The 16,900-nt window shown below is 34.2% G+C and overlaps 1 protein-coding gene across 1 annotated transcript in view; it reads left to right on the top strand.

The window, feature by feature from the left end:
• Window positions 1-12,610, top strand: part of LOC118184383 (uncharacterized) — a 37,505-nt gene extending 24,895 nt beyond the window's left edge. Inside the window, exon 2 of the mRNA XM_035354052.2 lies at window positions 7,026-12,610. Within this exon, the coding sequence (XP_035209943.1) occupies window positions 7,026-7,219 (194 nt within the window). The 3' untranslated portion in view covers window positions 7,220-12,610. The remainder of the gene's footprint in view (window positions 1-7,025) is intronic.
• The last annotated feature ends 4,290 nt before the right edge of the window (window positions 12,611-16,900 follow it).

Raw genomic sequence — 16,900 nt, 5'->3', positions numbered from 1 at the left:
AGCCACTACTTAAATACTTAAGCGTTAGCAAGTACAATTTACATAAACAATTTAACGCGTTTGTTCTGGCCGGAAATGGAAAATAAGAGAAGACAGTAAAGTTTAAAAACAAAATAAACATTAGTCAAACTTAAGATCCTTACAAGGTTGCACTGATCAACTATGAATTTTATTACCCCCCCCAAAAAAAAACCCTTTGTGGTACTATATAATTTGTAATGCTACCTTCCATTATGAAGTTAGAATTTCTCTATCAGGCTGTGCGTTTTTGCAGTTGAACTTCTCACTGATACGGTTGTTCTATGCCCAAGACGACGGACCGTCATTCTCCTCTCTGACTATCTAGCGTAAATTATTCTGTTTTTGACCTTAATTTGTCAGGTGTAGGTAAAAATTAGGCCAGCTCACTTCAATTAGTACCACAGATGATTGAAGTATTGCTAAACCTAGCAAACTGTTGAGCTTCCGCCCCGATTTTGAGGAAGAATATCCCCTAGAGGGGCGGTTCGAGGGTCTCCCACCCTCTTTTCCCTATCACAACCTCTCGAGATGACTTTCGACTCGCTGTGTATTTTAAATGCCCCCTTTCGCACAGACATGCTTGAAAAGAAGAAAGCATCCATGCTTTCTTCGTGACTGCTACGTATATGAACTGGATGTAACATGTTATTTGGGTTTGTTAGGTATCAAAGGCAAAATATTTGAAAAGAATTGTGTTACATTTTGAGGTAACTGTAATGCAGGACCATGCCGTATGTTATTAACGCCTGAGGTGAATCTCTTAAATTTTGCCTTTTAAATACTTTTTATTGGTTTTTCACGTGAATATTTCTTCCCTTTTTTTACCTGAGGGTAGTAATTATCTCACTTGCCCCGCTCTCAACACGAGTTTGGTGTGGCCTTTATATGTAAATTGCTGGTATTCTTTTGCAGAATTATGAAGTTGATTCAGCAGCATAGCTAGAGGGTGGCAGCAGTTTTCACGCCAAATATAGGGTGTTTCTAAATAAATATCGGGGTTTAAACGCTTTGTAGTATTTATTACGTAAAACCTAAAATATATAATTAATACATGAAATGAAAGAGCAACTCAAACAGTTATATCTACACGCTTACAAATGTTCAACGTGAGCACCTTTCGTCACACGGCACACATCAAGTCGATAGCCCAGTTCTTCCCAAACGTTGATTAGTGTTTGTGGTGTAATTGTTGCAACAGCTGCCTCAATACTGTTTCTTAGATCGGGTAGGTCAGCTGGTAGTGGGCCCACCAGCGGCCGAGCGGTAAAGACGCTGAACACTGGTAGTTCGGTCCGAGGTTCGAATGCCGTGAACGGGCTGGCTGCATGAGCGTTTTCGTGGTTTTCCCCATGTGTAACGTGTATACGAGCCAGTTTCCCTTAGAAAGTCCTCCACGAAGGCATCCCTCCCTTTACGCAGATAGCCCTCGTGTGCTTTGCCATAAATGAATAAATAATCTAGTCCAGCTGGTAGTGGAGGCACATACACAGGATCCTTTGTGACACCCCCCCCCACACACACAGGTAGAAGTCGCATCAATCTCTCACTCGCTCAGCATTCTTTTCAGTAACACTTGGTCGTCCCGTACTCTTCCCTTTGCAAAGGCAGCCAGTATTTTCAAACTTATGATACCATCTACGGATGTTATTGTCATCTGGGGAAACATATCTGAACTTAATCCGGAACGCACGTTGCTCAGTAACTACAGATTCGGTCTTTGCAAACCGCAGAACGCAAAAAGCTTTCTGTTCACTAGTCGCCAATTTTGCTGCTAGCGCTTTCTGGCGCATGCGCGTACCAACAAACAGGACTGTTTGAGTTGCTATTTCATTCCATGTTTTAATTATGATTTTAATTTCTACGTAATAAATATTGCCAAGCGTTTAATTATGATTTTAATTTCTACGTAATAAATATTGCCAAGCGTTAAAACTCCGATATTTATTTAGAAACACCCTGTATATTGGAGAGGGTGGTTAGTCATAAGGATCTTCGGAGTAGAAATAAGGAATAAATTTAAACAAATAGAAATAAATGCATGAATACAACGTTAGATTCCCGATACTACACATAAGGTAGTCCAATGGTGGGCACTTGCCTCTTCAGCATTGGCCACTCCTAAAGCCAGAAGTGGTGGCCATTTTATTGTGGAGGCAACTAAATAAGTGGTCACCACTGCCTCCTATGAAGGGACAGACAACCATGTATTCGCCGGGATTCGAACCCTGGCCCTTTGCTACCGCAGTAGGCTCCCCTAACCGCTATACTGTGTGTGGGGCTTACACATAAGATAAACCACGAAAACGTGCATGCAGCCAACTCGTTGATTAACTACCGGTATTTAGCCATCTTATCTACTCAGTTAGGGTTGAAGTGAAGAATCACGAGCTGTTGAATCCTCATACGAAATTGAATTGAAGTGGGCATTGTTTTTATATGGGGCAGAGTTCTCAAAGAAATTACGGAAGATTTCAGCATCTTCATAATCTTGCTATGCCTTTATTAATTTTGATTTTGAAAGAAAAACAACGAATGTCGTTTAAATTGTAATCATAATTATATAAATAACGGAGAGTTCATGAGGGAGAAATACTTCCGAGTTTTGTCTTTGTTACCAATTGAAGAAACGAAAGGGAGGGTTAGAAGGATGGTGCTCCAAATATTATTTTACGGTACTATTCCGTTCTGAGGACCGTAAAAAATCGCCAAACTATTTTTGAGCCAGTGCTGCAAAAATAATTTGCGGCTACCCTAACGCAAGAAAGGAAGTGTAATAGTAAATAACTATCTAAAGATTATTGTTTTAATTTATATGAATAGTTAATTTCATATAAGGCCTTTTTATTATTATAATTTATATAAAAATTCATAACTGAATGGAAGCATAAGAGTAAATAACTATTTCAGATCATTATTATAATTTATATAAAAAAGGGTAAACATAACTGAATGGATTCCTGCTTCGCTATTTCGCTAGTTATCGCTAAAGCATAATTTCATCTCGTTGGTTGTTCAAACATAATTTTCCGTAATGAATGATGCCTTTTCTTTGAAAAAATTCTATTGCAAACTTTTCGTCATGGGCAATTCCCAAATTGTTAAATTCATACGATATCAAAAAAGGATTTAAAAATTAAACTAGTATTTCAATGGCGTCTTAAGAAATATAGAACTATCTAAACTTACGCAATCTGAAATCAGCGCGAACTCTAGATTTGGCGCCCTGTTAAATGGGCGCGTTTGCTAGATTTGGCGCTTTTGCGCGTACATTTTCGCTGCAATTTTTTACGGTCCTCAAAACGGAATAGTACCTATTTTACTTCTCCGAGTTTTGTTACAACTGCTATAAATGTATTACTTGTTTTGAGAAGAATTTTTTTAACTACAAATGGGTTAGGAAGCATTTAAGTCCTAAAATCGGTATAGTATATTCTGGCGTATAATGCGCACTTTTAATACAAAAAATAAGATCCAAATTTAAGGTTGCGCGTTATATACTGGATATAAAAATGATAGATTTAAAAATACGGACAAGATCGGAATATAAAAATAAGATTTCTGCATGTACATAAATGCTGTTTATTTAAAGGAAATGATATACTTTATGAACTTAAAAATTTTCGTTATCGGATAACAAGAAAAGTTCGTCATATTTGTCTTCCGTTATATCTTCAGGGACATCATCGAATTATGTTTCATTTTCACCGTCACAGCTACTCTGATGCATAAATAAATAATCATCTTACATTCTATCTAAATTGTTAAATATATATTTTTTAGATAACATTTGAATTATGTCGGGTTTCATTTCATTCCATGCTTTTATTATCCTCTCATTGCACTATTTCTAGACTGTAATGACGCATTTGGCCTCCGTTTGAAATTTTTTTTCAGCTTATAACATTCACGTATTCCACTGGCGTTTTAAATTTCCTTTGAATGGTTTACTGATATACACATCTAAAGACTGAACTGGTAGTGTTAATCTGCTTGGAATAACTGCCATCTCTGCATTACATTCTTTCAACAATTTCTTCCCATTATTCGTTCGATGGTATTTGACTATGTCCAAATGACTTTCTGGATTCTTTAAGGCAATAGTACGCTTTTGCTAAATATTTCTTATCCACAGTTTCACCCCGTTTTCGTCCATCTGTCCTTTTTCGTGAACATGATGGGAAATTGCATTTCGGCATCGTCTTTCTTTTAAAAATAACCATGGGTTTTAATTTTGTACCGTCGGCTAAGCAAGAGAGCATTAGGGTAAGATGAGATTTTTCGTGACCTGTTTTTTTAACGTGAACCATTTTTGTTCATTTCACACCAGTTTTTTTATTTTGTATCATATCAAACATTGCTAGTGCTTCATCCACATTTTCACTATGAAGACAGTGAATTTTTCCCCCCTTTGTCTGTCAATAACATACTTCTGGAAACTTATGAGTTTGTTGTCCAAATCTTTTGGAAACCTTTGCGAAACTTTTTTTTTTTTTTCCTTTTCGTCGTAGAGCTAAATTATTCTGTGCCATAAATCGACTACACCAACTCAAAGTTGCTTTGGAGTTTTCGCTTTCATTTGCATTCTATTTTGTCCATATTAAGGAAAATAAACGTAGCTGTTCCTTGTTACAATTAATCCATTTTAGTGATTTTCTAGAACCCAGTTCGCAACACTTTCTTCTAGGATAGGAAATTTGTTTATTTCTTTACGCAAAGCAGCTTTGTTCTTTGGTATATTAATTCTTATGATTTCATTTATCTTCTACTCATTTATGAAGATTAACACCAAACATCCTTGCTGCAACACGATATCCATTTTCTTTTGCAAATTGAATGACTCTGAAACCAGCATTGTTCTAGTTTCGTTTGGCATTAGCCATACTAGGTCATTTGCATTTCAACTAATTTAAGCAAATGTGATTTACTAAAACCTTCGATGTTGACTTCAAAATTAGGTTTCAAATGACTGTAGAAAGAGAAAACATCTGACTCCAAATTCCGCAAATTCATTCGGGTCGGAAGTGCATTCTTACCCCAAATTATGTCTTCCTTTTGCAGAAACCCTACAATAACACTCTTGTGCACACTTGCAGTGAATACAACCCACCATCTTTGCAGAATTTACCTCCTCAGTAATTTTCCCCAGACACATATTGTTAAGCTTATTTATTATCAATTCAGTATGCCATTGCTCAAAAGCTTGAGAAAAATCTTCGAATAAATGACTTCAAAAGATAAGAGCTTTGCACATGTACCTTTTAGGTTTCTTCATAAGGGAAAGTATACATGCTATACGGCGAATATACTTAAAAATTAAAAAAATATAGTTTAAAATTATAGGTGCGTGTTATACACCGGAATAATAGGTTACCTGCATTTAAGAAATCTTACTGTACTGTGTACAGAAAAGCAACTGGAGTAATGAAACAAACTTACAAAACGTCATCAGCCGATTTTGTTAGCTAGAAAATAAACAAAATAGCACTATAGAATATTGGAATTAAAGTCTTATTTTAAAAATAAATACAGATCTTTATTTCCCTATATGTCATTTTCACTTATTATAGAATTTTCGGTGCACGTCCAGTTGTTGTTGGGGAACAGATCGTCTCGGGCAACAAAAGCTGTGGCTACGTCTCTGAGTTGAATGCTTATTAACAGTACTTCGCAGGAACGTTTGGTAACCGGATTTGAAATCTGCATTAAAAATGCTAAAAGTTCAGTACTTGAAATTATCTTTAGCAGCAAATATGTTTAATTTTATTCTTCAGTATTATTTTTCCATACCTATTAACCGTTTTAAATTTAAGACTTTTGAGAGCAAATTTAGAAAATCGGTACAAAATAAATGTCCCTTGTTTGGAAGATCAAAGGTTCCGCCGAATGAGCAGCATTCATCAATAAATTTGCAGCTAGTCATTTTGTTTGTGGGGGAAATGCTTATGTAGCGTACCTCCGAGAATAGTACGCATGGCTCTTTTTAATTTGAACTAAATAAATGATGATAAATATTTTAGCAAATAGAATGATTTTTATTGTACTGAGACCATAAAAAAATTAGCTAGCCGCCCCCAAGCATCATTAATCATAATACTTTTTTTAATGGCTGAGCGCTTTTTTTAATAGTCATTAGCCTCGCGCCACTACAAGGGCCGGAAGTGGTGGCCATTTCATTGTGGAAGCACCTGGTAGGTGGCCACCGTTGCCTCCTATGAAGGGACAGACAGGTACAGCCGTGCCTTCTCCAGGATTCGGACCCAGGCCCATCGCTACGGCATTCAGATGCACTAACCACTATACCGGCTGACCGTGCTTTCTCCAGGATTCGGACCCGGGCCCATCACTACGGCATTCAGATTCACTAACCACTATACCGGCTGGGCCGCTGTTTACTCATAACATTGAGACTATTTCCATAAAATGTAGTTAAGAAGCTTTGAGAGTATAAATCTAAGCACAGTTTCTGAGGAAATGAAGCCTATAGCTATAATTTAATTTCTTCCTTTTCACTCTGAGCACGTTAGTGAGTTGTCCTTGAATATAAAGCCTAAAAAATCTCACTGTGACATTTGGTATTTCTTTATTATTACAGCCTCGTTGTTTAAATAGCGCGAAGAGCCCTCTTGTTAATTGAAGCAGCAAACCTACTCAGGTGTCTGCAAACCGTTGCCAAACGGCCAACAATCCTAACCACAGACAATTATAGTCCACCTCCTCTAGATGAACTCCGAGTAGGCTTACCATTGTGGCGCAGTTCATCAAGAGAGCTCTTGACACCGTAAAATAAAGAGGGCTGTAATAATAAAGAACCTGCGATTTTTACCGTTTATATTTTCACTTTATATTAATGCTGTTTTCTTTTTCAAAATTTGAATATCATCACTCGGTCAATGAGTACTGTGACTGAACATTTGCAGCTTTATATATTTGCTTCACCCTTTTTTAACCTGTTATAGAAACATTATAAAATACTGAAATGTAATAACTTTTCATTTTGTTTTAAGGTATCTCATCTCTGACAGAAGAAAGCACTCACAATCCTACTGATTTCATGAAGAGTCTTGCAACTTGGGATCGTTCATATTCTGTTGACGAAATACTAGAAAAAAGGAGGAGATCTGTCTGGACCCTGGAAATTTTTGAGAACTATGGATCAAGTCAGTCTAAAAATAACAATGATTCACATTCTGAAACATGAAATTTTAAACTACATTGTTAATGCATTCCACCTTGGTTATTACCAGAACAAAGCTCATTGGTGCTCCTGGATGATTCCTGTGGACAAATATGAAGTTTGAAGTTGCATTTTAGTACAGTTATTGATACTTATTCACTACCCAAAAGTATTAATTTCAGTGAGGAATTTATTATAAATTATCTTCATAGCAAATATACAGATTTATATATACATATTGGCATCATCTTGTGCATTCATTAGCTCTGGCATCAGATTCATGTACACATAATTCATGTGGCAGATTCAATCTAAGTACATGTATAAATTGCTATAGAATATAACTGTCTATTATGTGAAGCATTTTTCAGATTCTTCTAACTTATTAAGTATACAGTTGGTGGAAGAGTTCTGTGTGAGGCTGTTAAATATGCCATTTTTATGACTAAGTAATCGCCAAATGTTGATTATAAGCACAAAAGTTTGGATTCATTAATCAAAGATTGAGATTTAGGTAAGGTTTTGGCTGAGGAAGTGCTTTTAATTCTTAAAATGTTTGGTTATTTTTTCATGATACACAACATTATTTTTGATTGTATAACTTCCAGTGCAGCTCTGTTATTAGTCAATAATTAAATGTGATACTTAAAGATCAATTAAAATACTTCGGTGTTTTATTGAAGATATTCAAATAGGTGTATGAATGTTTTTAGAATGTAATGTTTCATGAAATATTAACATGAAAACATTGAATATTTCTTCATTATATTAGTCAGATTGGCATTTATACAGTGTTTTGTAAGATTATGTAAATCAATCAAAAATTAACCAATTTATATTGCTAAATTTGGCTTCAACTGAATTGAGGATGAATTCTGAATTAATTTTTATTTTTATATTATTTTATCTATTATATTGCTGTTCATTTTTCAAAATTTTCTCCTGTTCTCTCAAAATCTGTTAACATAGAATAACCCACAATTTAATTTTTTTTTTAAATTTTGCATTTATGAAATTCTTTTGAATTCCATTTAAATACATATGTACTTGAAAACAGGACCTCTTTTTTCACTATATTTTTGTTCTAAAATTGAATAGGATCTTAAAAGTTGATATTTTGGTAAGTGAAATTGCTGAATGATATGAAGGAGTTTAATTATCATACTGCTTAAATTAATTACACTATTTAAATAAACTGCATAGGTGATAACCATATATATGTAATATATTCAGGAGCAGGAATTTTGATGGCATAGAAGTGTTGATCCATAATGACCAGGAAATTAGAGGCGAAGGCAGATTAAATCTTCAGTTTTATTTTCAGCAACATGTTGCAGCTACACACAAGTCGGCACATTAAATGTGCCTGTTCCAAAAGGCTTACATTTTTTATATATTTGCAGCAAAAACGAAGAAGCAGACAGGCTACAGTCCAGCTAAAGCAAAGCATAGAAAGAAAGTGCATTATATTCAGGATGAAATCTTAAGTCAAACTGAGTTAGTTTTGGTTCTCAAAGCATTTTGATTGGATAGTTAATATTGCTGTAAAATTATTATTGGCTGCTTGAGTTTTAGTTCAATTTACATCACCAGAATTACGTAAGAGTCATATGACATAGATTTTTCTCCAAATGACGCAGTGCAAATAGATGTTGCTATTTTTAAAGTAGAGAAGGGAAATTAATTTACGCTGCTAATTTAATCTTTTACATATTCTTTATTTTTCTTACATATATAAATGCATAAGCTACGTCTAGCTGAGCAATTTCAGTTTGGACTGACACCCAGTGTATTATAAGATCCTCTCAATACAAAATACTATTCGCTTACATTTTTATTTCTTAATATTTATCCTAAAATTTAAGGAACATATTTTTGAGTAAATATGGTAAAACTTCTTTATTTTTATATTGCAATGGAACATTTCGAGAAACATATGTGATAGTCTTCAGATTGATAGAGGAAAAAAATTATTTTTGAATCTGTACTTCAGCTTATTTGGGGGGGGGAACCTTCATAACAATAAGATTTGGTATTTTCTGATTATCCAAATCCTGATGAAAAAACACCAACTCCTTGATGACTTTGTGAATTGGTAAAAAACTTTGTTTGGCAACCTTTATGTCTTGTGGGTAGTGTTTTCTTCATAAATAATAATAAAAAGGAATTTTTAGAAGAAACAAGAAATTTTACAAGAAGAAAAACACTCCCTGTGGCTGATATTTAGTTATAATTGCTAGTGGATATTATTCAGCAAACTGATAGTTAACTATTAAATGTGTAAATCTATGCCTACTAAAACACATGTGGGGTACAAGCATCCATTGGTGAGTGATATATTGTTTTTATGCTAAAAAATATGCCTAAAACATAGCTGTTCTACCAAACGTAAAAACCTTGGGTGCAGAGAATTGGAAAGTTCCCATATTTATGCATCATGTTTAATCTGTGAATGAATTGTTACCTCACATAATTCAATTTACAAATATTACTTATGCTTCTGCTGTATGATATATATATATATATATATATATATATATATATATATATAACAAGTGTACATTATTGCTTTCTAAATATTAAAGAAACTTAATTTCTGTTCGCATTTTCTCTATATTTCTTTTCTATATACACACATATAAGCATTTATCAATCCTGAACATTCAAAGTTGATTCATTAAAATAGCCATGAAAATTATGAATGTACAGATGAAATTCTGGTAATGAATGGCCCATATTAAGGAAATGTTTTTGCTGATAAATTATGTTAAATGCTTTTTGACGGTATTCATTAAATTAGCAATTTTCTAACATTTCTGGGCTCTTTGTGACTTGCTTCAAGCAAAACACTAACTTATAATTTCATTTTTTAAATGGAAGTTTTTAAAATTTTTATGCTTTTTTATTGAGAAATATATGTTGTATATAACTGAAATGTAAAGCATCAAATATCTGGTTATTTGATTGAAAGCAGACATTCACAGTGAATCATTTTTTTTAATGTTCTGGAAGGAAAACTGCCTTATTGGAATGGTTATTTGGGCAATTCTTTTAGATATTAATATGCTAAAGAAAATTTTGTATTGGCTTAAGCTAATGTGGCGCCCAAGAATTTCAGAATTATTAATGCAGATCACAAAATTGTATGTTTTGCAATATGTTTGAAATTAAAATTATATTCGAGATCTTAAAATGAACATTCTTTTATCTTTAAATAGTTGCTAAAAACTTGTTTTTTCTGTGAAAATCCAAGGATAAAAAATACTCGACAGTGTATTGTAAATTAGTGAAATGCACTGTGTCATTCTTTTATTTAGGATGAGCAGCTGTCTGTGCACAGAAGCATTACCCACTTGGCGATGGAAATAAAGGCAACAGGATGAAACAGCACTTACTTGTGCACCAGGGCATCATGCAAGTTCCTCAGCAGAAGCAAACACCACCAGTACAAAACCATTACCCATTTTTAATGTCTACAGTGGCTCCCAAAAGTGTTCGTGCACTTATGATTTTCATTGAAATAGAGCTCTATCCATTAATTAAAAGTAAACTTTCTGAATGAGATTTTAATGATAAGATCTATAATCTATTCGTAACAAAGTTACATGAAATATTTTTAAAATATAGCAAAAATTTATTTTTAAGAAATTAATAATAAAAAAATGACAAACATGTTATTTCACAAAAGTCTTCGTACACTTCAAAAAAATCTCGACATATTAGTAAATATTTTCATTTTTCATTAAACTAATATTTAGTAGGATATCCTTTAGTATCCACAACAGCTTTTAAAGTCTGGAAATAGATTTTACTAGTTTTTTTTTTTTTTTTTTTCTAATTTCTATATCAATGCTCATCCATTCTTCCATCATGACTGTTTTGAGTTCGCTTTTCGTTTTGATGTCGTGTTTTCGTACTTTAACCTCCAGTTCTTTCCAATTGTGTTCTATGGGGTTTAAATCTGGTGACTGAGGTGGTGTTTTCAAAACCTGTGGACAATTATAGAGACACCACAGGCGAACATTGAGAGCCATATCCTTAGGATCGTTATCATGATTAAAAATAAAGTTGTTTCCAATACTCGCATTTTGGTCTGATGATTTTAAATTGACGCTTAAAGTATTTAAATAAAGAGAATGATTCATTATGCCATCAATAAATACTAAATTACCTAGTCCTGATGCCATGCACCCCCGGCACAAGAACACCTCCACCGCCATGCTTAACTGTTCCAACTAAGTACTTAGAATGAAGTTCCTCATTTTTTCTTCTCCATGCAGTTATTCGATCATAGGAACCAAAAATGTTAAATTTGCATTCATCCGCAAATAGGACATTATTCCAGTACGTTTCGGGTGTATTTATCATTGATTTTGTGAATGCCTAAGCTTTCTGTTTTTCTCACTAACAAAAACTTTTTTACGGGCAGAACGCCCATGTAATCCAGCTTCTCTAAGAACTCGTCGAACGGTTTCAGGTGAAATTGAAGTAGAAAACTTTGCATTAAATTCTGCAGAAACTTTTACAGCACTCAAACGTGGATTTTTCACAAATTTTCTAATAATAAATTTCTTATCACATTTAGTTAACTTTCTCGGTCGAACTTTTCTTACCTTGTTTTTAATAAGATTTTCTTCTTTAAAGCATTTTATCACATACTGCACTGTAGATTGGGATAAATTAACTAATTTAGCGATATTTTAAATTGATTTACCACTGCTATGGTGAAAAATTATCAATTTTCGAATGCTGTTTGTAATTTCTTTATGACTGCGACCCATTTTTCTATAATAAATAGAATATTATGAAGTAAACTATAAAAAAATTAAAACAAAGGTTTTTTTAAATGCCACCACAATGCAAAAATTAAAAAAAAGCAGCAAACGATAATGTTTGTCTTTTTTATTATTAATTTCTTAAAAATAAAGTTTCGCTATATTTAAAAAATATTTCATGTAATTTTGTTATGAATGGATTATAGATCTTATTATTAAAATCTTATTCAGAAAGTTTACTTTTAATTAATGTATAGAGCCCTATTTCAATGAAAATCATAAGTGTACGAACACTTTTGGGAGCCACTGTATATGGTGCTTGCTTGTGCTGTGCCAAGACAGCAGTGATGTTAGCATAATTTCTCTGACAGCTTTTGAAAAGCATTCGTATTTGAGTGCATCGAAGCTTCAGTGACTCAAAGACTTACTGTTCCAAAAGCAATCAGTCAGACAATAATAAACTTTCCTGTAGATATTTCTACTCTCTGTCTATGCTGAAAATCATAACGTCATAAAGTTGTGTAGGGGAAAGGTGTAATAAAAAACAGATATTTACAGTAATTTACAAACAAATATTTTTTCTGTTTTGCATCCTACAAAAATGTAATAAATAAAGTATTTTCAATATCTGTTCCCAAAATTATCATTATTTATTCTCAAGCTTTGTCCCTCTTGGGAAGCTTTTGTATATTTCTCCTTAAATTAAAAGCAAGTTAAATTAAATTAAAAGCAAGTTTAAATTAAAAGCAAGTTATTTAGTAATTTAATATATTACAATTAATTGAATAAATGTCATTCTGAAGATTTTAATATTTAGCTGTCTGTATGAATTCTAAATTGTGATCAACAGAAATTTCTTGTAGCTAGAAACTTTTAGATTTCATGCAAAATATAAGTATAAATTTGATGTTTTTCTATGCCTTATTTTAATTCGTATGTTTTCACAAATATCTGGTAAAAAGTTTTTAATTTAATCAACAAATTTTGTTTTGTTTTAAAAAAATATCCCGGCACACTTTTTTTTTTTTTTTTTTTTTTTTTGTTATTGCTGCCCCTCAACTACTTTCAAATTGTGCATTGGCCTATGTGCAATGTAAGTTGTAGACCACTATTGGAAAGTAGCGTTTATTTAATGAGAAAGATAGTGACATTGTATTTCATATTGTTCTAAAGCACAATTTTGACTTCCGAAGGACTTTTGCCAAAAAAATGGATACATGTGATGAAGACAGGATTCTGTTAATGTGAGGAATGCAATAATTTGCAGTGAACATTTTCTGTGCAGTGATTGGGAAGATGACATAAAAAATAGCCTGCTTGGATTGCTGCAAAAGAAACTGTTAAAATCCAATACTATTTCGAGAAAAGGTTTGCTTTATGTGAATACGGCAAAGCCTCGAGGGCTATATACCTAAGGGAAGGGATGCCTTCGTGGAGGGCTTCTTGGGGAAACTAGCTCATTTACACGTTACACATGACAAAAACCACGAAAATGCATATGCAGCCAGCCCGTTTGCGGGATTTGAAACGGAATGAACTACCAGTGTTCTACAACTTTACCGCTCGGCCGCCGGTGGGTGTGTCGAGAAAATAAAAACAAGGCAGAGTGTTTATGAACGACTTTACACAAATAAATTAGAAGAAAAATCATTTTGTGGCCGAATACGAAAATGATGATAAGAACAATAAACCAGATACGAATGATTTTAAAATAAAGCTTACAAATGTCGATGTAAACATTGCTGAATGCTCCAACTGGTAAAAATAAATAAAAATGCGTTGATAATTTTTTAAAAACAAAGCCCTTTGCCCTTTATAATCATATAAAACATCAAAGTTATTTCGCATAAAAATTGTGAGGAAAGTTGTTTTATAAAACTTAACGTTTGTCTACCATCTCGTATTTATTTTAATGTATATGTATAAAAGTGAGTATCAATTAGACAATTATTTTGAAAATAACTGTTATTATATCAAATCAGAAGGAAAACACGCCAATGTAAAATTTATACGTAATTAGGCAAAAAAACAATTTTAGATTAGATTAAATTTTGAATAAAACTATCGATTTCAAGGGCAGTCAAATACGAGTTCCTCTTCTTTAGCTGCAGAAAACAAATTGACATATATAAAACTGCGCAAAACTAAGCGTTGTTTTACCTAACTTAACTGTGAGAATTAAAAAGCTGTTAGAATTCTCTCACTTGGTACACAGATGAAGAAAATATAATGAATGCCATAATATTTTTCTTCTTGATTTTAATGGACTTTTAAGAAAACGTGGCGTATTTTATCTATTATTTTAAAATTTATAAATAAGACATTAACTTTTTAAACGTTATAAAATGCGTATATTAACTAGAAAGGAAGAAAGATATTCTTATCTTTCTGCCTTTCCAGTGTCTAATTACTATTTTTTTAAGTATACCGTTAGACGGCGCCACCTGCTGGTGCTCACTAAATTTTCTCTACAAGAGAACATTGCACCTAGTGCACTAAGACTTCTCTTCTTAGTTATTTTTTCACGCACAGTTTTTTTCAAATTCAAAATGTTTATTTCTTTGCCGCGAACTAGCTCTTCTCTTTTCAAGTCGTGCACGGGCAGGATACTAACTCAACGACAAGAATGTATAGCTGGTAGAAACCAACAAATGTGCGCTCACACGCATTAGCGAAAATATCCTGTCTAAACTTCGTAGATCTTCATTCGTTAAAAGGCGTACGACCTGTTTAAGCCTTTACCAGTCTATATTTCTAAAAATTTCGGGGTTTAGAAAATGAAAAAAAAAAATAAATAAATAAAATCCACAGGTTGAATGTCTTAGTGCACTAGCAGAAATGTCCTCTTGTAGAGAAAAATATAGTGAGCGCCAGCTAGTGGCGCCATCTAATGGCATATTTGAAACTTAGCAATTATAAGCATATCTTTCTTCCTTTCTAGTTATAATACAAATTCACGTAAAATAAAGCACTTTTATTTTGCAGTAAACATATTGTGAGTACATATACAATAAATAGTGCAGTAAATTAAACTAACGTAAAATGATAATATTTACAAGTGCTTGAGATTTAAACGGTCGGACCGGTCCTGTTTCACTTCCGAAGCACTATTCTACAAACTTGCACCGACTCAAATTATGCCAAATTTTGTTAAAATCGCATAAGTAGTTTTTAAAAAATTAGCTCTTAAAATTTTAGCTTCTCCATGTTAATTGAATTTGGTATATATACACTGCTGACCACCCAAATTGCAATACCAAGAAAGACAGATATCACAACACAATGTATTTAGTAGATAACATGTTGACCAAGTATCAAATGATTAAATTTATAGACTTCTGTGAAGTGTGGTTCCTTCCAGAATCAGTAGCCAGAGTAGCAGCCATTGCTGGAGATCACCGCTGCCACACGCCTCGGCATTGTTTCAAAGAGACTTTGGATGTGTTCTTGGGGTACAGCAGAACAAGCAGTTTCCACACGTTGCCAAAGTTGTGTGGCAGCTTGGGATGTAATCTTGGTCAATTGTTCAGCAACCATGGACCACATGTTTTCCTATCGGCGAAAGATCTGGAGAGCGAGCCGGCCAGGGAAGCAATTCAATCTGGCGATTGACGAAGAAACCTTGGACAATGCGTGCCACTTGTGGTCGCGCATTATCCTGTTGAAATATGGCTGTGGGCAAGCCCTGAAGGTAAGGAAAGGACAACTGGCTCCAACAGCTCGGAGATGTAGAGCTGGCTGTTTAAAGTACTGGCAGTGCGTTCTAGAGGAGTGCGAGAGTGATATCCAATACCGCCCCATACCATAATACCCGTTGCAGGATCAGTGTGGCGGTGCATAACGCAGCTGTTCAGCATCCTCTCCCCACGGTGTCTCCAGACGCGAATCCGACCATCGCGGTCTTGCAGACAGAAGCGTGACTCGTCACTAAAGACAATTTCATTCCATTCTGCGTCCACATCCTTCTTTCCAGTGGTTCTGCGTCAAGGGTAGACGAAGCAGTGGACGTCTTGCGGATAGACCAATCTGCTGTAAACGGCGTCCAATGCTATGCGCAGACACTGGATGATGCGTTACAGACTCAATGTGCTGTGCTATGGTTCGTGATGTGAATGAGCGATCCGTCGCTGCCATGCGCACAATGTTCCTGTCATCACGTGAAGTGGTGCACTGAGGTGGATGGTGCGATCGAACACGTCCTACCCTCCTGCATCCAACGGTCACATATCCGCATTACAGTTGTCTGGTTTCGTCCAACACGACTACCGATTTCCCTGAAAGATAATCCACACACTCGGTAGGCCGCTAACCTTCCTCTGTCAAACTCGTATACTTGATCAAACGATGATCGCTGTTTACTACGAAGCATAATTGATCGTTTTTTGGGGAAAAAAAAAAAAAAAACACAATTGCCGAACTTGAAATCGTCGAAAACTCCAAGCCTTAAATAGCACTTTGAAGTGGCGCCACATGCGCGCGTGATGTGTGTCTGCGCTGAAATTCTTATCATTTGCATATCTCACCTCTGCTAATGCATGTTGTAAATTTCATGTTATTTGCATGCTTCCTTCAGGGTGTTGCATTTACGGTGGCCAGCAGTGTATTTATTAATCTCTCTTTTTTTTATTAAACTTATTTGATTTTTTCTTTCACATTTCGAAATTTAGGTTCATTCCAAATTAAATTCACCTATTTTCTATGATTTATTATTAAAATTTGTATTTTTGAATCATTTTTATAATTTTTCGAAAATAAAATTGAATTATAACCTATAAAAGTTTTACCATCATCTTAAGTAGATGTATTTCTAAGCATACTTGCAAGAAATTAGAGTTTTACACCTGCTGCTGGCTAGTATACCGACCAAGTGTCAAAGTACTAGTAGTTTCTGCTGGGGAAACTTCCATGATGCCAGTGCTCAAGTGACTGG

The sequence above is a fragment of the Stegodyphus dumicola genome, chromosome X2 (genome assembly GCF_044657685.1).
Source record: "Stegodyphus dumicola isolate Sdum_Otavi_A_Nest chromosome X2, ASM4465768v1".
Taxonomy (NCBI): Eukaryota; Metazoa; Arthropoda; class Arachnida; order Araneae; family Eresidae; genus Stegodyphus; species Stegodyphus dumicola.
This window is presented reverse-complemented; position numbering and strand designations above follow the sequence as displayed.